The sequence below is a fragment of the Ictalurus punctatus genome, chromosome 8 (assembly GCF_001660625.3).
Source record: "Ictalurus punctatus breed USDA103 chromosome 8, Coco_2.0, whole genome shotgun sequence".
Classification (NCBI taxonomy): Eukaryota; Metazoa; Chordata; class Actinopteri; order Siluriformes; family Ictaluridae; genus Ictalurus; species Ictalurus punctatus.
Genome location: NC_030423.2, coordinates 18565590 through 18586797, shown reverse-complemented (window position 1 = coordinate 18586797; position 21208 = coordinate 18565590). Strand labels below are relative to the sequence as shown.

General features: G+C 36.0%; 3 protein-coding genes across 7 annotated transcripts in view; 2 read left to right on the top strand and 1 right to left on the bottom strand.

The window, feature by feature from the left end:
• The window catches only part of mapk8ip1a (mitogen-activated protein kinase 8 interacting protein 1a), a 31816-nt gene extending 23392 nt beyond the window's left edge, over positions 1 to 8424 (top strand). The window contains exons 9-12 of the mRNA XM_017473441.3: positions 2554 to 2667; positions 3912 to 3982; positions 4925 to 5023; positions 5928 to 8424. Coding sequence (XP_017328930.1) covers positions 2554 to 2667; positions 3912 to 3982; positions 4925 to 5023; positions 5928 to 6000 — 357 coding nt within the window. The 3' untranslated portion in view covers positions 6001 to 8424. The remainder of the gene's footprint in view (positions 1 to 2553; positions 2668 to 3911; positions 3983 to 4924; positions 5024 to 5927) is intronic.
• Positions 8425 to 9390: 966 nt separating this feature from the next.
• Positions 9391 to 20934, bottom strand: cstpp1 (centriolar satellite-associated tubulin polyglutamylase complex regulator 1). Of its 5 annotated transcripts, XM_017473317.3 has the most exons (12): positions 20824 to 20933; positions 20300 to 20381; positions 19985 to 20156; positions 18006 to 18058; positions 17775 to 17877; positions 16347 to 16477; positions 15943 to 16027; positions 15434 to 15519; positions 13827 to 14013; positions 12006 to 12115; positions 11170 to 11233; positions 9473 to 9993 (listed from the first exon to the last, which is right to left on the bottom strand). In XM_017473317.3, exons 4-12 carry the CDS (start codon positions 18052 to 18054, stop codon positions 9828 to 9830), a joined length of 981 nt encoding a protein of 326 aa, XP_017328806.1. In that variant the 5' UTR covers positions 18055 to 18058; positions 19985 to 20156; positions 20300 to 20381; positions 20824 to 20933; the 3' UTR covers positions 9473 to 9827.
• ckap5 (cytoskeleton associated protein 5) overlaps positions 20374 to 21208 on the top strand; it is a 47095-nt gene continuing 46260 nt past the window's right edge. Inside the window, exon 1 of the mRNA XM_053682166.1 lies at positions 20374 to 20465. The gene's annotated coding sequence lies outside the window, so the exon portion shown is untranslated. The remainder of the gene's footprint in view (positions 20466 to 21208) is intronic.

Sequence of the window (21208 nt, the reverse complement as noted above, 5' to 3'; positions counted from 1 at the left end):
TCACACACATTATAGCAGCTATAAACACTCGTTCCCTTACTAGTCTTCTTTCTCCCTCTGAAATTGGAGACTCCTTCTAGAAATGTTAAAGAAATCTCTTCACAGAAAACTTCACCATATCAACGACGGCACGCTTTTCGTCGTTAAATAACATCACATATTTCAATCCGATTATTGTTAGTTTCTGATTACAAAAGTTTTGCAACCAGTTATTAGCCATCTTTTAAAGCATAAGTAATTACTGGAAGTGATTACAAGAGACTAAGGTGCCAGGTTGCAACATGCAGAGTAATTAAAATCCTTAGTCCTGAGTTCAAGCCACTTCAAGCCTCGAGTACACTGTGTTTTTCAACCCAGAACTCAGGGTTCTTGTACTGGCTCCCTCCCAGATCTCAATACAGCTAAACACCTCAACCAAGCAATCCAGAATAGTGAATACAGAGAATTTTTTTGTATACATATTTTTGAGTATACATAACTGTGTAGCATGTTCACACTTAGAAATATGAACAAATGTACTTCAAACCTTCAGACTTGGATAATGGATTAAACGTGCTGAACAAATGTAGTGTGAAACAGTGGACACTTTTGCACTAACACAGGGAAGGACTGTTAGCTAAAGTGATAGCAGTAGACAGTTCGTTTATGGGATTGCTTTTGTCTTCATCTATAAAAACTGTATTTGTCAATGACGTGTATATTGAAATAAAAAAATAAGAATAAATCATGTAGAACAGCAAACACTGTTGGTTAAGTTACCAGAACGCACTGGACACAGTGTAGCACTGTTGTTTACATCACCTCCATTTTTACCATTAATCTGGTAACCACCCTCTTCTGTATGATTCAAATTAAAAGTATGCATTATCCTCTAAGTTAGGACATAATAGTAAATACTATTAAGTATTAGGTCATAGTATGTGATTGAGACACAGGCCTGCTTATCGTAGAGCTAAGTAGCTTATTTAGGTAACACTTTAGAATAACAGTACATGAAAAATCACGCACTGATTCATGAAATAATACAAACTAATGAGGAGCTAACCTTAACTAAGACGTGAGTCTTGTGAATTCATGCGTGAATAACGACCACGTTAAGAAGGTTAGTACATGTGTGTTAGTTGATGTATTAATTACCACGTAGGGGTAAACCAAATCAAACATGCTCTGTAAGAAAGAATCTGAATTAAACGTGCACCATTTCAAATTGTTTATATAATTTGCCATATGCAGCTACATACACAAACATCACTGGATGGCGCTGGATTATTTTCATTATTTGCCCATTGATCCTCCTTATGGAACGTAGAATGATGCACTAATAATAAACACCAATAATTTCATCTTGACCTGTTTTGCGTCATTCTCCACCCATTTCTCTTCAAATGCCACATTAATAGATAAATGAATAAATGTTACTGTATTAATTTCACCCTTGTGGGCAAAGGAGCGGTGGCCTGGGCCCAAGCCACCCCGAGCATGTAGTAGTACTACAGTGTTCTTTGAAGTGAAATAGATGAAGAATGACGCAAAATGGGTTGAGATGAAAGGATTGGTGTTTATCATTAGTGCATCTTTCTGAGTTTGATAAGGAGGATCAATGTAAATTATGAAAGCAATCCAGTGCCATGCAATGAAGGTCATGTACTGTGCAGTTGCATCTGGCAAATTCTGTAAACGATTTGAAATGATGCACGTTTCATTCATATTCTTTCTTATAGAGCATGTTTGATTTGGTTTACCCCTATGTGTTAATTACTACATTAACTAACAAACATGTACTAACATGTACTTAAGGTGGTCATTATTAGGGATGGGCGATATCTTATCGTTCGCGATATACCGGTAGAAATTCTCCCCACAATAAGAATTAGTTTTCCCGCGGTAATAACGATAAAGCCTAGTCGATGACGAATGCGACCCGTTCACAGCTCACGTGCAGAGCGAAAACAAGTACAGTGGAAGGCGGATGTGAAGCTGAGGAGGAGTTTATCACTAAACGAAGAACTACCTCTGCAATCTGGAACTGGTTTGGTTACAGAACATCAGTTTTACTTTTAGATCAGTGTTTGTGTTTCTGAGGCTCTCAAGACTGCATAGAGCTGTCACTTGTAACCAAAAACAGTGGTGCATGATTCTATATGTATATCGTCACTGATATCGTTATCGCAGTAAATACCAGAAAATATCGTGATATCGTTTTAAGTCCATATCGCCCATCCCTAGTCATTATGCACGCATGGACTCATAAGACTCACATCGTAGTTAAAGTTGGCTCTTCATTACTTTGTGATTTTTACATGCCTTAACTCATTATTAGTTCATATTTAAGTAAGTATTAATTCAGGTATTAGTCCATGATTATTCATGTTATTATAAAGTGTTACCCTTATTTGAGAACACAACAGCAGCGGTCAGAAAATGGCATTTAGACATATTTGCATCTCTTGTCTGATTAATGACTGATAGATTTGGGGTAAGGGGAAGTTTTTCACTGTCACTGTTGCTTTACGTGTGAAATGTGTCAAATCTGTGATGATGTTCTGGTGGCAGATTGCCACAAACAGAAGAACAATGCAGTTCAACCCTCCCTCCATGTGCATCGTGGAGATCAATATAAGAGGAGTGAAGATCATCGTTCAGGACGAGTGTGAGGTTTCTGGAAGGGTACGTGCTAAAATCAGTATTCATCCCCTTTTGTGTGAATAATGTGTGATATGGATGTCTTTATAATTGGCTACATTGCAAAAATGGCTGGTTGTGCGTATAGATTTAATTTCGGATCAAATTAATCGGCAATTAATTTTCTTTTTCCTTGGTTTCTTCTCATTTTCTGCTCAATCTGGGAGAATGATTTATGGTTATTTTTTTCCCCCTGTTAATTCACTTTGAGCTTATTACTCCAAAGCCATTAAATACAGAGAAAAAAAATGCAATTATTGGCACCCCTGCATTTAGTGCATATCAGCACAGCGTCTTCTTCTATAATGCTCAATGTTGTTGGAGAATACAGAGCAAGCAAACTAAGACCAATTCCTCAGTACAGAATCTGTCCAGATCCTCCAGGGTCCTAGCTCTTCTCTCTTTCTCTTTTCAACAAACTAAGAACACGTAACTATACAACGAACTATTGAGAAACAACTCTTTTTTAACAGAGTTCAGCCAAAAATTATATAATTAAATTACTAAAATAAATAATTATATAATTAAAAATTATAAATTAAATATCATTACAATGTCCCCTTTATCCAAATGTAGTCTAATATAATTTAATCTAATCTATTCTAATCTAATGTAATATAGCTAACAATTATGGAAAAGTTACAACCTTATGTATGTGAGAATTGCCCTGCCTCAGAAGACATCATTTGCACATAAAGAGTTTGAATGTTATTAGAATTTTCTTAAGGAAAATAATCAGTATGATGATTTAGACACGCAGTTCGCACGATGTCAAAGTAGACACTGTATGCTTCCGTCACGTGGTAGCTAAATCAGACACAAACGTCAGACAGCAAACATGTCTTGGATGATCAACTACAATTTGGACTGAAAGGAAACTCATCTTTTGTACATTTGTACATTTCATTTTTTGGTAAAATAGTTCCTTTAAGGCACTATTATTTTTAGAACTAGTTTTTATCACTGAGTCACATTTTTCTATTACTCAGCAGTATTTATCTGCCTAAAGATTTTTTAAAAAGCAATTAATAACTGAGCTAACATTAAAGAAGTGAAAGTTATGTCAAAGGAGAAGTTTTTGGGGTTTATTTATTTATTTTTTAAAAAAAAAAAGCTGTTTGATTGAGCTAAGCTAATTAGGTTTTCACACCCATCCTCAGAATCTTTGAACCATCATCAGATCTTTATTGCTGTTAAATACATTCCTACTTTCTCTTTCCCTTCCACAGGGTGACAAGTACTGTCACTTCTTTCAGCTGAAGAACATCTCTTTCTGTGGATGCCATCCAAAGAACAAAAAGTGAGTGAAGAAGTGGTAGGAATGAATAATGAATATTTTTTGTTATTGTTTTATCATATTGTGGTGATATTCCCTGCGTCCAAGTTTGCTTACTTATATACTATGCACTAAAAGTATGTACTCTTTTTGTGAAGACAAAATACATACATTTGAGTGTGAAGCAAAAGAGTACTGGGAACACCTCATGTAAAGGAAGAGAGTACTGTTGCCGAGTTACGGACACTGTCACCGTAAACAAACTCCTTGTTGCGTTTCAGCTTTTTTTCATTCATTATTCCTTATATAATTTATACTAGATCATTCAATTTACCATTCCCACGATTTATTTTGCCCCATTCCATTCACACCTCTCTAAAATGCGTCCTTGGTTCAGCGAAGCGAACCGTCATAAAACTCCTCCTCCCTCGCGCAAGGAGTTATGGGCAATATTAGCTGAAAAAGTATCCATGGATCCACACCTCGAAAATCTACTGCAAATACTAGACCAATTGGGTACCTTTGTGGTACTCATTTCAACACACTACGGTTTGGGACACGCTAATTGTAATCTCGGATACTATTTAGTACGGATAGTAGGCGAACTGAGTTGCAGGGATTGTATTGCAGAGACAAATTTGTCTTCCATGTTTTCCAAATAATCATGAAACTGAATTAGATTAAACCTGCAGCGATGCTCCATATTAGTCCAAAATAAAGTCTAGTAAGACCACTGTCCTTGTACTGCTTCCAGAATGGAACGCGTTCATTTTGAAGTGCAAATTCTGCACCAGTATGCTAGTGAAAATGTTTTGTGACCACAATAATAATTGTGATGCATGTTGAATAGCACAGTATTATTGGCGCATGGCATGTTGATTGTCCAGGGGATCCACTGACTCAAGGAATAAATGTATGTAGGTTGAATTTGCACATGCCTAATCATAATTTCCATCTGTTCATCAGGTATTTTGGACTAATCACCAAACACCCAGCACACCAGAGGTTTGCCTGCCATGTGTTCTTCTCAGAGGAGCACGCCTCATATCTGGCTGAATCTGTCGGGTAAGCTTCCTCAAATGACCTTTGCACTTGTTTCAAGATGATTTGTTCAATTACTAATAGAGAGGACTTGATATGTATAAACAACCAAAGTTTATTCATGTTTATACATCGTCTACCACAGCTACAGACATGTACGCTCCTCAAAAAGCTTCCAAAAGAAGCAGGAAGTCAAGACATCTGCATTACAGGCCTCATTAAAAAACCTGACAAAATTTTAACTTTACTTTCCCCAATTTTTTTTAATATATATATTTTCGGATGTTTAAAATGTGGGCACAGTCAGTATGTTCACGTTATCAGAATTATTATACTTACAAATTTCTGAATCATAAAACCTGTTCATGTGTTTATAGAAATCTCTGCACTTTCTGCAAGGTCTAAACTCAACATGTCAACCAAAGTTTATTTACGTCAACGTAAAGCCACCAGACTCACGAGGTCCTCTGTGTACAAGGCAAACCTCAAACCACTACTGAGGCAAAGATATCTATAGTGCCAGTCCTAGCCCTCTCGCTTCTAGCCGAATCAGGTTTATACATCATCTGTCACAGCTAGACATGTACACTCCTTTTCCCATGCATCCAGGATCAGAATCTGCAGTGTCGTGGAGTTGCTTGACTGTAAAGAAATACAATTAGTTGTTGGTAGCTAGCTAGTAATCAAGCTAAGGTTTGGAAACTGTTAATGACGAGTGCTAAATTCTTAACCAATTGTGGTCAAAACATTTTGTTCACATTGTTCAACATTTTGGTCTGCTTTAGATGTGTAACAGGCATAGCTACATAAAAAACAACGATTAAATTCATAATGTAATTGTTGTGGAGTTCTGTTTTCTAATCTGAAGTTTGCAGAAGTCATTCTGCACTTGCTGTGATTCAGGTTGTATTCCTATTTCCTATTACAGCAAAGCGTTTCAGCAGTTCTACAAAGAACACATGGAGTACTCCTGTCCCACAGAAGACATCTTCCTCGAATGACCTTTGCTTGTTCTTTTGGACTACTGTATATCCTATTATCCGAGGTGTTGCATGAAAGGTCACAAAAATCTCCTTAACATGTCATGCTAAGATGTTTATGTCTATTTTAGACAAAGCGTACAATTCAAAAAAGACACTACTGCATCCCCAACATTTCCAACATGCTCTTCAGTAATTTTTCAGAGCCAATTTTATTCAGATCCTGTCTCAAATTCATAGAAATCATAGGAGAAAAAATGCAATTCTGTGATTTTTTTTTTTCAGCACTGAACCAAATGCACAGTGTCCTAGCTTGAAAATGTAAAAACAAAAACCTAATCAAAATGGTTTCTGTATGTTATTTAAGACAGATGTTGGTTCTACGTCACCGTAACCTTTGGTTCACGTGCACTTTGCTTAGAACATCGGGAAGTATGCTAGCATGCTAGAAAAAGCCAGTATGCTGGTAAATGCTAGGAAAATCTAGCATGCTAACATGCTTTTGTGCTAGCGTTTAGGGTTCTCAGTGTCAGTCTGCTAACATCCACTATTTTTCAGTTGTTTTGCACCATGGTGTTGGATGTTGTATTCAGTGTGCTTCAATATTCAAATCCATCAAACTGTATCAATGCCTAAAATGCAACCAGGCCATGTCTCAGTGATCTCTGAATTTATATAGCCTTGACAACCAAATGTTTTCTTTTTATTTAGTTCATATACAGTGTGAATGATGTATGCATCTTATACAGTGCAGTCCATAAGAAATCAATTGCAGATTGCTAAAACAAACCAACTCTGTGAAACATGGTGGTGGTAGTGCCATGGCTTGGTCTTGTACATTTAAAGCCTAAAAACTCACTGGACAGCATTTCACTTTGCATCAGTGAACTGAAACATAACGCTAAAGGAACTATGGAATGTAAAATTCATACCTACTAAAGAAATTAAGTCAAAAAGCTTCCAAAAGAAACAGGAAGTCAAGATATCTACATTACAGGCCTCATTACTGAGCACCATTTCGAGCCAATTAAAAAACCTGACAAAATTTTAACTTTACTTTCGACAATTTTTTTTTTTTTTTCGGATGTTTAAAATGTGGGCACAGTTAGTATGTTCACATCATCAGAATTATTATACGTACATATTTTTGAATCATAAAACCTGTTCATGTATTTGTAGAAATCTCTGAACTTTCTGCAAGGTCCAAACTCAACATGTCATAAACACATAAACAAACATTGCCCAAAAATAGCTGAAGCTTTTTTTTTTTTTTAACAACTACAGTTAAATGTTATGTAGTTCTCAGACTTTTAAACCTGTAGATCACACATTTCCCTAGTAATGACCTCATAACCAATACTGTAGCGTAGTTCAGGTTTTCGCTTTTAGACATTAGCTTTCCATCTTAAAACAAACTATTCAAGATGCTAAAATATGGTTTGGCTAACTGCTAGCCACTATATTTAGCAATATAGTATCATTGGCATTAGGTGAATTTTCCAATTTCAGTAATAATGATACAATCCAATGAATTATAGCATGCACAGTAACTTATGGGCTGCACTGTATTTTATACGCATATAATTCAACCACTAAAATATATTCATTAAAATAGATGAATCATATTTAAACAGAGGGTGATGTACAGTGTTAAATGTTAAAAATCCCTCTTACTATTATGAAATATGGTGACTATCATATTTATGAAAGAAATGTACTGAGCTTCAGAGCAGATGGTTTATTGTAATTGTACATTTTACACAGGTTTGGGCTCTCGTGATTCTAACAGGTGAGCACACCGTATATAATGATTTAAGGCAACGAATCTATGCCCAATTTCATTTTTTAAGCCTTTTGGAATGAACACCTTACCAGCATGTACTTCAATCTGAACTGAAGCTTAACCACAAAGAGTATGCAATATTTAACCCTTTGAGTGAGTGACTGAGTGGTTTGAAAAGTGTGTATCTAGTTGACCTTTCAGACATCTATTGTTCAAACCAAATTAAACCATTGTAAGGAAGTGTGTTATGATACTTCAGCACATTACTATGCCAAAACAACCCAGTTTAGGCAAATTCTGGATAAAAGTGGGCATGAAAAAAACAGTGATCATGAATTTATAGATGTTTATTATGAAAAGTGATTATGTTTGGACCGTATGTGTCTTTAGATCAATCCTGCAAAACCACAAGTTGTGCCTATTCATTTTGTTTGTTGTGTTTATTGTACATGGTGTTTTTAATTTTTATTTTCGGATGATCTTGACTGTACTATGGAACACAAAAAAAAAAATTAAACTTGGTTTGTAAATGTTTTGTACTGGAGTCTGATTTGCACCAAGGTGAAGTGGTAGCTCATTGGGTTTAAAATTATATTTTGGCTAAAAATAAATGATATTCCAAATGTTAATTCTCACTTTTGCACTAGAGCTGTATAGCTCTTTAAAAAAAATAATAAAAATAAAAAAAAAGTAAGGGAATAAGGCTATGAGTTAAGCATCGTGAAAACTTCAATCCTTAGTTATTACGTACTTCTCTCAAACTATGTTGAGGTGTCAAACAGATGTGATTAGATTAGGTTATCTGTTATCTATAAAATGTACAAAAGGACATTGCAGGATTAAACAAACAAACAAAAACGAAAAACATAGCAGTAGCCATCTTTCTTCACTGAGGAAGAATCACTTTCTTCCCCAGCACAGGTTGGATATCAGGGGGTGTGGCCTAAAATGTAAAAGCAGAAATCTAGTATGTTAGTAAGTGATTGGGATGATAATATAGTTCCAATATTTAGTTTATAAATGCAGACCTGTTCTGTTTTTTTATGAAAATATTTAAGGCCAGCTCCAGAATTATTTAATTAAAACTTTAATTACAGAAAATGCATTTTAAGAAGAAAAAAAAAATCTAAATTCCCCCAAAATTCAGTTTAAGATGAGGCTAATAAACCACAGACTTTTATTACTTATGTTTTTTAACCAAACTTTAACAAAAGGTGCCAATTGTTCTGGAACTGACTACATCTACAAATAATATTAGTGAGAACATTTTCCCAACTGTTTAGTCGTTTTTCCACAAGTGTATTTATATTGAGATTATATAAACACTTTAATTACACACATGTAAACTTCATTCAAATAATTATGTGACTTTTGATGCCAACTGATTGCACCAGCGGTTTCACAGCTATGTGCACAGCAGTTCCAGGTTTTAAGACTACAAAGAGGTGAATACTTATCCAAGTCACTATATATTTTATCTCCATTATCCTTGTAGATCTGACTGAAAAAAAAAAAAAAAAAAAAAAAAAAAAAAAACACCCACGAAAGAAGCGAACTGCAGACATCATTACATCTTGGCTAATCACCTCCATTTGGTGTAAGGGAAAAATTGGTTTGGCCAAACTACCTTTTTAAGGTTCTCCACCATTGTTTATTTAAAAAATGCGTCAGAGGATATTGCTGGGGAAAAAAACGGACAATTTCTACAGATATGTTTTCACTGCTTATTTATATCATCAAATAAGGATATTTAAATTCACAGTTTCACATATTATTAAAAAGAAAATACAAGTCATGGATACAAGCTGTATTTCTATATGTACACACAAAATGTACAATAAATAAGTTTAAACAAAAGCACACAACCATGGCATGCCCTGTTACACACTCGTCACAAGTGAATCCACACACAAAGAAGTGTTTAATCTGGTTGTGATTTCAGAACTTTTCAATTCTCCAATAAGATTCTGCCTCACTTAATGATTTGGTAGAATTGGATTTGATGCGAACAACCGATATTTTTGGTATTTAATAAAGTGAAGGCACCACATTGCTGTTCCAGGTCTTAATTCTCGGAGGAGTCGGTGTCCTCAGTGGAGCCGTCGCTCTCCATCTCGATCCTTTTGCGCTGGTGCAGGGATTTACGCGGTGATGGTTTCCTGCACGGCTCTTTCAGTCCTTGTGCACTGCTGCTGCTGTTGGATGTCGGACTGATGGCCACTTGAGCCACGCTACAACACGGAACAATAACCACACACAGTCAAACATCATACAGTCAACTTTAAATGTTCTGTGCTACTCCCCACAAGGTTGTGACTTCAAATCCCTGGACTCTCAGAAGGGCCTTCTGTCAAAACTCTCAACAGCTCATCTCTGTGTCTGGATTGGATGCATGTTTGCTTTAGGCTACTTTGAAAAAAAAAATATCCTGAAAGATATGTTGACATATTAACATTTATTCATCCATTCTGGGTCTAACGTGTTACACACAGCCATGCTGGAGGTGTTATCACTAGAGATAGACCGATACAAAATTTCTCAGCTGATGCCGATAACCGATTATTCAGAGTGATATCGGCCAACACCGATAGTTCTGCCTTTTATGCCTTCTTTTAAATTAATAATAATTAATTCCACAATTCTGAAAGAAATACAAATAAAAACTTTATTCAATTTCAACAAGCTGTTTCACAGTAACCGGTCTCATAAACAGAAAACACATTACTCACATTAACATCAACACATGAACTAAATTCTGAAGATTAAAGTAAGATTTATTAACTTATTGAAGGTTATTATTTCATATTAACATTGACTGAATTCTAAAAAACCTCCTGTTAGGCGTCACATTCACTCACCACAACCAAAAGCATTTCTACTTCATTGACATCAAACTGGTAATACATAATATCAACTTTTATATATTAACATTAACTGGATATGAAATATAGTACACTACAAATATATTTTTCTGTGCAATATATATATGTACTTTTTGTCAGCTCATCTTCATTTAAATCTTTGAACCGTGTACTGGCGCTTTAATTCAGCGCGAGCAGCTCAGCAAAAAAAATAAAATAACTGACTCGACGCGGAAACTCCCGCTTCACTGCTGCTCACTTCCGGTGGAAAATTTTAGCAGTACAGAGATTACAGAGTTTACAAACTGCAGTTTTGTCATCATTCCACACAAGAGACATCATCTTTACACACAGCACAAAATTGATGTGTTTTCCCGCCCTCTTTTGATTGACAGGATATAATCGGCTCTGATCGTCAGGTGTTTTTAAACTAAACGATCGGCCGATGGCCCATAGCAGGAAAAATAGCCTTTAATCGGTATCGGCCGACATCGTCGCATCTCTAGTTATTACTAACTCGACTAAGAAAAGGATAACAGTACTCACAGCCTCTCCAACTCCTGATCCATCTCGGGGTCGATGAGCAGGTCTGATCTGTTCGGAAGAGCACCTGGAAAAGAACAAACACGTGTAAAACTGATGTTCTACTCGATACTACGCTAAACCTTCCGCATCCCTACTTCTGTACATTCATCCAGCCTTCATACAAGTTTAAAAATATATACTTATAACTATAACATATGCATTCGCGCCATCATTATCTGCACAAGTTAAATACAGATTCATGTTCAAAAATAAGATATTCATTTCCATATTATGAATATAGTTAACTGCTAAAGTGTACACACCCTTAATATAAAAGGAGCAAGAAATGATAGTTATTTATTAAAAAATATTATCTTTTAACATCAGTCCCTCCAGGATTTCACGATTTTGCGATCGCAGAAATGAACGCAATTTCAAGCAAACTCCACAATATTCGGAGGAGCTTGCAATTTTTCAAAATCACCGCAGATTTGGGTGAAGGAGATGCATCATGTGACTTCATCAGAACACGTATTCAGCCAAAGCCCTCTTCGATTCACGGGTGTCGAACTCGAGTACAGCTAAAAGGTCTCGTCTACTAACAAACGTCCCCGTGAAAGGCCGTGCAAAACAATTTTGTGCAATTTCGCCAATTCATGTAGTTTTCTGCCAAAAAATTTTTTTTAAAAATTAAAAAAAAAACACCTTGCAAATTGCATCACAAATTTAGGAAAAAGCAGCAACAAAATCAAGCATTTTTGGTTGCAACAATGACAAAAAATACTCCTCGAAATCCTGTACGGATTGTGAACACTGGCTGATTAGCTTGCGGTTCTTGTTGGTTCAGTAGACCTCACCGATTTCCCGACTGATTCCGTCATGTTTGGCCAAAGCCATCAGGAAGCTGTAGTAGGAGACTCGTGTGCTGTTCTCCAGAGCCTCCTTAATGGCAGAGAGAGGTGGATGTCTAGGAAAACAGAGAATCAGTAGCACTAAAAAGACAGTCGGTGGTGTGATGAAAAGACAATACAAGATGTTAGTTAGTAAGTAAGTACATTTGATTTATAAAGCACATTTAAATTCAGCTTAAACTGGCCAAAGTGCTGTACAGGAACAATTACAAAATACAATAAAATATACAATAAAGTCAAATAAAATATTAGAGATACCCGTTACTAATCAACAATTGGTGTGTATTTAATATTTAAGACAAGGTCTTCAGACTAGTAGAACCCAACATTACAGATTTTTGTGAATCCCAAGCACAGTTTTAAATGACGGGGTAACACTTCTGGAACAATGCAAACTGTAGAACTGAAACTCCTCAAATATTTTTTTAATTTAAGATCACTCTTAGACTTCAGTAGTTTAATAAAACAATATTAATAATAATTTTTTTTCTAATTGACCCTTTTGGAAAAAAAAAAAAAAGTAGGTGGCCTTGTTTTAAAGCCTGCAGAATTCAGTATTTCAGCACCTGCAAACACTGACATTTCCTCATGTGTCTGAGGTTGTTCAAAGGACGGCAATAAATACACACCAAAGCATGATTTGTGAAAATGCACAACGTATTGTTGTCCACTTAAATAAAATGACAGTGTACTGTGACTGATGAGAAGTCTAAAGATTCGACAGAATTGACGTCAAATGAGAAACATTGATTTTAAAGCGTGATTCGAGGCATTTTTCCCCCAGAGATTGATTAAAGCTTAAAATGCTTATATGACTATTCTTTAACTTGTACACTCTTAGAATAGAACTCTTAACTTGAATGAGCAAACATATAAAATCCCTAAACTGCGCTCCCAAAAAAAAGCAGTTTGTTAAGTAAGGAGTAAAACAAATCCTGGAGGGGCGAGGCAAACATGCTAACCACTACGCCACTGTGCTTACGAGTCTGAAAAGGAAAACATGGCAACAAAATGTACTGTAATAGAAAAAATAATCAAAGGTTTAGCAAATTTTTGTTTACTAAAGAACGATGCGTCAGAGGAATTTTCCGTTTCAGATTCGGTTCCAGCACCGAAATGCTGACGTCAGGGGCTCGGGGGCGGAGTCAGGTCGCCACAATGACTAATAACTCAAATTATCTGGGCTACATGACCACCATTAATATAAAACATGGACAGTGCTGACGATTTTGACAATTATAGCTAAATATATATATATATATATATATATATATATATATATATATATATATATATATATATATATAGACAATGAAAAACATTTTACTGGCAATTGCAATATTCAGAATGGGAGCTAAATCCCAATAAAATAAAATGTAGCTCTCACTTGCACATAAATGTTTACATCACTGTCTTTGTGCTGAGTGTACAGTAGATGCTAAAAGACTTGATTTAGATGGTTTGGGGAGGAGGGAATAAATAAATAAATATATTTTCACATTTGTTTATTTTCATAGTAATAGTTTGTCTCTCAAACCGGTGGAATTGTGGTCAAGGTTATAAAAATGTTTACCGATTTCCTGAATAGCCTCACATTAATTATACAACTACATCAGACATCCTTGTCATGTCGTGCTGTCTGAAAACACTCTACAAACACACAGAAGTGAAAAATAAAGTCAGCGTTACCCAACCCAGATACGAATTTCACAAAGCCAATCCGATATGGAGAGTGACAACTAAACGTTTAACAGCGGAGTGTCTTACTTGTGTTTAAAACGTTCACACAGTCCCTCGATACACTCCAGCAGGACAGAGGAATCCACCCCCTCCTGCGTCTCCGTCTCCTCGCTGGATATCGTTTCCGAAGACGCTGAGGTCGGGACGATTACAGTGTTCGGGTTCTTTCCCACGAGCAAGTCCTCATAAATCGCCAACACACTCTCCAGGAACTCTGACAGAGAAATGGGTAGGGATTTACTAAAGCAAAAAAATAAATAAATGTAAAATCCAAAATACATCCAGCTCGAACATTAAGCCAAGCAATTAAAGCAAAGTTTCCAAGAGAAACTGTCAACTTTTCACTTAATACTAATAATTTTAAAAAATTATAATATTAATGTTATATAGCAATAATTATTATTATTATTATTATTATAATATTAATGTTATATAGCCATAATAATAATCTTTATTCATATAGCACTTTTTATTTTGAGTTCAAAAGTGCTTTGCATATAAAAGATTAGAAGATAAACCAAATGTTTTTAATAATAAAGATGTACCAAAATGTACACTCATTCATCAAAAAACTATAAATCCGTGAAACTGACTAAGTGAATCATAAAATGAATATTTAACAACAACAACAACAACAACAACACCAAGAACTAAAAATAAGTTTAAAAAACATCTACTAAGCTGGCATTCCTGATGTTATCTGGAACACTACCTCAGTTGAGCGAAGTGCTCCAAATGGACTACACAAATATAATCGATCAGCCAAGACATGTTTGCTGTCCACCACTGGTGCCATTAGTACTGACCTGGAGCTGTAATGCTAATGTAGCTAAAAAAGTAATGGAAGTCTGTCTTAATGATAATCCATACGCATGCCAATATTTTCATATAGAAACAGCACTGTTACACAACATAACGTCATTTAGAAAGTGTAACTATATTATCATCTGCATCACTTCCTGCTTTGCACCATCGTTCCAACTTCTGATGGTGAAGTTTTGTTCACTTTTATATATTGTACTGATATTTTTACAAATAAACGCAGTTTGATTATCAGTCCAAGCTTCAGTGGATAGTCACACCTAAGAACTGCTGCTGTAATCATAAACACTGTCCTGTGCTCATCCCAGGACTCTAAACATTCAACACAGTACTCGGTCAATTCTTCTACACCTGTGTACTGTAATGATTTATAATCTCACTCTCCGCTGTCACCCAGAAGACGTTCCTTTCTGAGTTCCTGAGTTGAGTTTCCCTGGTTCCTTTTAAGGTTTTTTCTCGCCACTGTTACCTCTGGCTTGCTCATTGTTCATTATGGATCTACATCCAGATTTCTATAAAGCTGCTTTGCAGTTTTCGTGCGAATTGCAGTTGCATGAAATTGTTTTGCACGGTCTTTCACAGTGATGTTTGTTGGTAAATGAGACCTTTTTTCTGTACTCATGTTCGACGTACGTGAATCGAAGGGGTCTTTGGCTGAATGCACATTATGATGATGTCACATGACCCAAATCTGCGGCAATTTCGAAAAATTGCAAGCACCTGCGAATATTGCGCCGTTTCCTTGATTTCGCATTCATTTCTGCAATCGCACCATCCTGGTGGGACTGATTATGCACGCTGGATGGTCTTACCTTCATAGTAAAACTGGATTTGGAAAGAGTAGATGAAATCTGAGAGGGACATGGGGCATTCCGTAGCGTCCTCCATCAAGACAATCCTATAACACAGGCAACAACATAATACAGTGTTTACCAGTCCATCCATTTTCTGTACTGCTTATCCTACACAGGGTCGCAGTGAGCATAGACCCTATCCCAGGGAACTCGGGGCACAAGACGGGGGACACCCTGGACGGGGTACCAACCCATCGCAGGGCACAATCGCACACCCATTCACACACAATGGACAATTTGGAAATGCCAATCAGCCTACAACACATGTTTTTGGACAGGGAGAGGAAAATGTAGTACCCAGAAGAAACCCCCAACATATGGGAAAACATGCAAACTCCTCAAACACAAGAAGGGGGATTCAAACCCGCAACCCTGGCGGTGTTAACCACTAGGCCACTGTGCTTACTAGTCTGAAATGGAAAAGATGGGAACATGCTAGAAAAGTGTCAATAGAAGTGGTTTCGTACTTGGCTGTATTCTGCACCATTTCAGCAGGAAAGTCTGGGCATAGGAGCTGGAGAAGCGACGTGTACTCCATCATCGTCAGCAAATCTGTGAAGAGGATAACACGAGTACTTTGCAACTGTATAGAAACAAATCGTCACACACAAACACAGGCAAATACACAGACACATACGCCTTACTATCCTTGCGAGGACTTTCCACTGACATAATTATTAATGTACCTAATTCATTCTATGCCTACACCTAAATCTTAATCTAACCTTAACCTCAACATGAGGAAACATGTTGGCTCTTAGATTTGTAAATAAAAGGTGCAGTTTTACTTTTTAAAAAGACTCCTACTGGGGACCAGCCACAAAATGTCAGATATTCCAATATAAACAAACACACACACACAAACACACACCTCTGTTCTTTCCAATCTGTCTGAAGCATTTCCAGAAGACGTGGATGAAGGACACTCGGTTGTGTGCTGTACCTTTAACATAGCTGAATTCTCTGAAGAGAATGTGATTCCCGTTCTTCACACTGGTGAAGCTGCAAAACAGCAAATCGCTCAGCTAAGACATTTGGTCATTTTTGAAGGTTTGCTCCTTTAGTACAAATGGAATATCATGCACACATGATGTGTTTTGAAGTTAATGTGTATTGAAAAACATTGCAATTAGATCCCCTTATTTATTAAACTTATTAACTAAGGAAGCAAACTTCCATCACTAAATATGTCCTGGATAATGAGCAACATTTAATACAAAGTAAAAAACTCAAAGAAAATGTTCATTTTGTCTAATCAATCAATTTAATACCATGCAACAGTGAGCTATAACTGTAACTCCAAGATCACTGATACACACTTGCTTTCTTTCTTTCACAAGTTTCTCTTTCAAAATATTATATTTCTAGCATTTTTACATTTTAGAACTTTATTATTATTTTTTTATTATTATACCAACAATTCTGAACAATAGGGGAGAAAAAAAAAGTCATATTTAATGTTTAATATGTGTCAATGTTGATTAGTTGGAACAGGAGCTCTGACCTTTGGTACATGTTTTCCAAGCAATTAATTAATTAATATAATATTTATATAACATTCATGTGTATATATAATATATTTATTTCTTTATAAATGATTAGTTAAATGGCATGAATCACTAGGTTTGATATAATACACACTCATATACTTGTACATACATACTGTGCAAAAGTATTATGCACATGCAAAGAAATGCTGTAAAGATGACTTCAGAAATCATTCAATTTTATCTTTTTACTTAAAAGAAAAATACTACAATGCGCTGTAAACAGTAATAAAGTACACAAACTCAATATTTGATATGATGACCCTATGCTTTTTTTTCCTAAATAGTCCCAGGTACAGTTAGTGTAGTTTTATAAGGAAATTAGCTGTAAGTTTTACTGAATATCTTGCAGAACCAGACACGGATCTTCGGGAGACTTTGACTGTCACACTTGCTTCTTATTTTTACAGCAAAACCCAACAGCCTTTATTGTGTTTTTCTCTGAAAAGTAGTCTCTTACTTAATATGCTGCTTTCTTTACTGATATTTTTCCATAGCATTTAATTTTGGAAAATTAATGTTTGGAAAACTAAAATGTTTTTGTACTGACTTGATAAATCACGATTCATCAAATAAATATCTATAGGTAAATTTGTACTAAAAATAGGGTGCCTAAGAGTATATGTATATACTACTTATATATACTATTTAGGTAATAGTAATAGAAAATTATCATGTCCAGAGAGGTTGGAAATCTGTGCAGACATGCAGCTGTTGATTTCACACAGTCTGATTATTCAGGTTAAACTCACTATTCTGCAAAATACCGCACGATGCCGAATTGGATGAATTCCTCTCTGTGCTCCAGCAGCTGAGTCACAGCATCATTCAGATAGAAAAGAGCACTGGTCTCTGCTGCAATGCAAAACAAAATGCACTTCTATAAACTTATTACTGCACTGTGAGACATAATAACTGCAGATATAGATCAGAAATTTAAAAAAAAGTAAGAAATAAAAATAAGTGTAATTGCAATAACGTACCTAAATAGTCCTCTGCGGTGATGGTGAAGCGATCTGTGCTCATTTTCATACCGCTGTAGCGACCGACAGGGTGACGAGGGTGGTCACGTGATGACCGGTTCCGGAAGTTAAAAAAAATTTTAATGATCAAAGTAAATATGGCATATTAGTGTCATCACAACAAACAGCGATACGTTCCACAAACCAGCCAAAATTGCAACAAAAATTATGAAATACTAAGAAATGTACAAATTAGAATCATTTTTTTTTCTTTTTGAAAGATTACATTCCGAAAACAAATATCTAAGCTTTATGGCTTTTCTTCATTTTGATTACATTATAAACAAGTAAATACGTATTCTTTTTTTAGCGGGACATGTATTTTGACTTGTGTATAAAAATAAATCCCTGAAGCACAGTGTATAGGGTGGCGCGAGGATGACGTCATTTTGTACCGGAACCCGGAAGTTAGCATTACACCGGTTCCCTCGACAAAAACCCAATAGCATTTTCACGTTGGCTTTTGGATTATCGCAGCAACGACAAAAAAAAGCTCTGTGATCGACAAAAATTTACAATACTAACACGTTTGCCTATCAAGATAATTTTCACAAATGAGCACAACTTTGTTGAAATTTGAAGCTTAAATGCAATCGCCAGAAATACAAATCTAACCGTATGCTCTACACGAACTACACCACGGTCGCTCGACTTCAACGTCACCATCACTAAGCTTCCGACAATTTTTCCAAACTTGATTTAAAACATTTTCCATAATACGGATTTACTCTGTGGATGAATTTTCATACACATTTTTTTTTTGGGGGGGTCTCTGTAGACCCATTTAGCAACTTATTAGCAACCTTTTTCAATGCACGTAAAAGCTTTAAAATATATAACAAGTGCAGTATCACTGGTGTATTTTATATCGTAGAAAAAAACGTGAAAAATATTTTGAGCTTGAGTTCACCACAGACCTTATTTCAGGCTTTTAACCAAAATCCCGTTTAAAAAACCCATTGACTTCAGGACGATGGAACCGGAAAGGCTAACTCGTTTCCGGGTTTTGGCATACAAAATGACGTCATCCCCGCGCCAATCTATTAGTACCATCACAACAAACTGTGATACGTTTCACAAACCAGACACAAATGCAACAATAAAAAAATGATGGAATACTAAGAAACAAAAATATATAATTTTTTGCAGTATTGAAAAATATCTAAGCTTTATGGCTTTTCTTCATTTTGATTACATTATTAACAAGTACATTTTATTAATTTTTTAAAGAGGGACATGTATTTCGCCTTGTGTATAGAAATAAAGCCCTAAAACACAGTGTATTAAATGAGTTCGTTTCATAGGTCATATTTTTAAAACTGTCTGGATCTGGACAAATACATAGCCGATACACACACAGATGGGATGTGTACTTGCTAGACTGTAATACTAAACACTAAAAAGCGCTTCTACACCTTAAATCCTGTCTGAAACTTATCTGAAAAACAGCGCACATTATGGGTGCAAAGTATAAACAAGTATTTCTGTGCAACCATACCTCATTAGAAATGCTTTAAAATTCCATTTATTTTGGCGGAGTTTTTTTCTGTGACAGTAGCTATGGAACTATTCAAATTTTATTTTTGATTATGTCCCATGGTTAAACTTTGGACTGAGCTGCAAACATATTTAAACTATTTTTATTTGCTTTGAAGAAATAAATGTTATATGTTATGTTATGTAGACAAATATAATTTGTATTTACCTTAATTATTATGCTGGTTATGTTAAGGAGGATCTGCAGACTATTTAAAATTTATTTTGTTAAAATAAAAATCCATCCATCTTCTACCGCTTACCGCTCACGGGGAACCTGGAGCCTATCCCAGGAAGCATCAGGCACAAGGCAGGGTACACCCTAGAAAGGGTGCCAATCCATAGCAGGGCACAATCACATACACACACCCATTCATACACTACGGACACGCCAATCAGCCTACCATGCATGTCTTTGGATGGGAGAGGAAACCGGAGCACCGGAGCACCAGAGCACCGCAGCACGGGGAGAGCATGCAAGCTCCGCACACACATGGCCCCGGCGGGACTCGAACCCCCGACCCTGGAAGTGTGAGGTGAACGTGCTAAGCCACCCTGCCCCTTTAAAATAAAAATCTTTAAAACAAAATAAAGATAAACGGAGGGTTTTTTTGTTTAACTTATCTACTATATGTTGTACCCTTGAGGATTCTATTGCCCTCAAACGTTGTATATTCTCTAGTTTTTATTGTATTATTGTTAATAAAGAAAGAAAATACCTGAAAACAATTCATTCACGTCCTAGACGAATGTGACGTCACCGCGTTAGTACTCCATAGCAACGCAGAGACTCGACGCCACCTGGACACCGCAGCAACATGCGTTAATGAAACAGCGCTCTCTGGTGGTGTCGCAGAATCGCAGCAGCAACATTTCTAAATAAATGTGAGTAATTCCCTTCAAATGCTACTGAGCTTTAAATTATGGCGTACTTTGTGTATGGGCGCATTCTGTAGTGAAATTCATATCCAATTTACATGTGATTTATTAGCTCATTTTAATAAATATAAAAAATCGAAAAGGTGTGCGTCATACATGACACCTAGTTGAACATTTCACAGTTGGTTATATGACTGTAAGTCATTCCCTTCAAATGCTATTGAGCTTTAAATTATGGTATATTTTGTGTATGAGCCCATGCAGTAATAAAATAATAAAGTAATAAAAATACATGGCAATATTTATATGTGATTTAATAGCTTATTTTGTTAAATATCAAAAATCTAAAAGGTGTGCGTCCTACCTGACACCTATGTGAACACTTTACAGTTGGTTATATGACTGTAAGTCATTCCCTTCAAATGCTATTGAAGTTAGAAACCATGTCGTATGTAACTTTAGAGACGGTCCCTTAATTTCCGCATATCTGCGAATATCGACCGTCCAACGTCAAAACAACTTTATTCCAGTCAATGACTGAACCTGTTAATGTTTGTTTTCACTCTCACTATGTGCGGCTCCCCTTCCTACCTTCCACAACCTTTTCTTTCTGTTCATTTCATGTGAAATGTGTGTTTAAAATTCAGTGTGTAATAACAAATTGTTAGTTTAAGGGATTATTTCCGCTGTTTGGTTCACAAGGTTTAGGAAGTAAGAAATAAGAGGAAAGTTTGTGCATATTGAGGAGG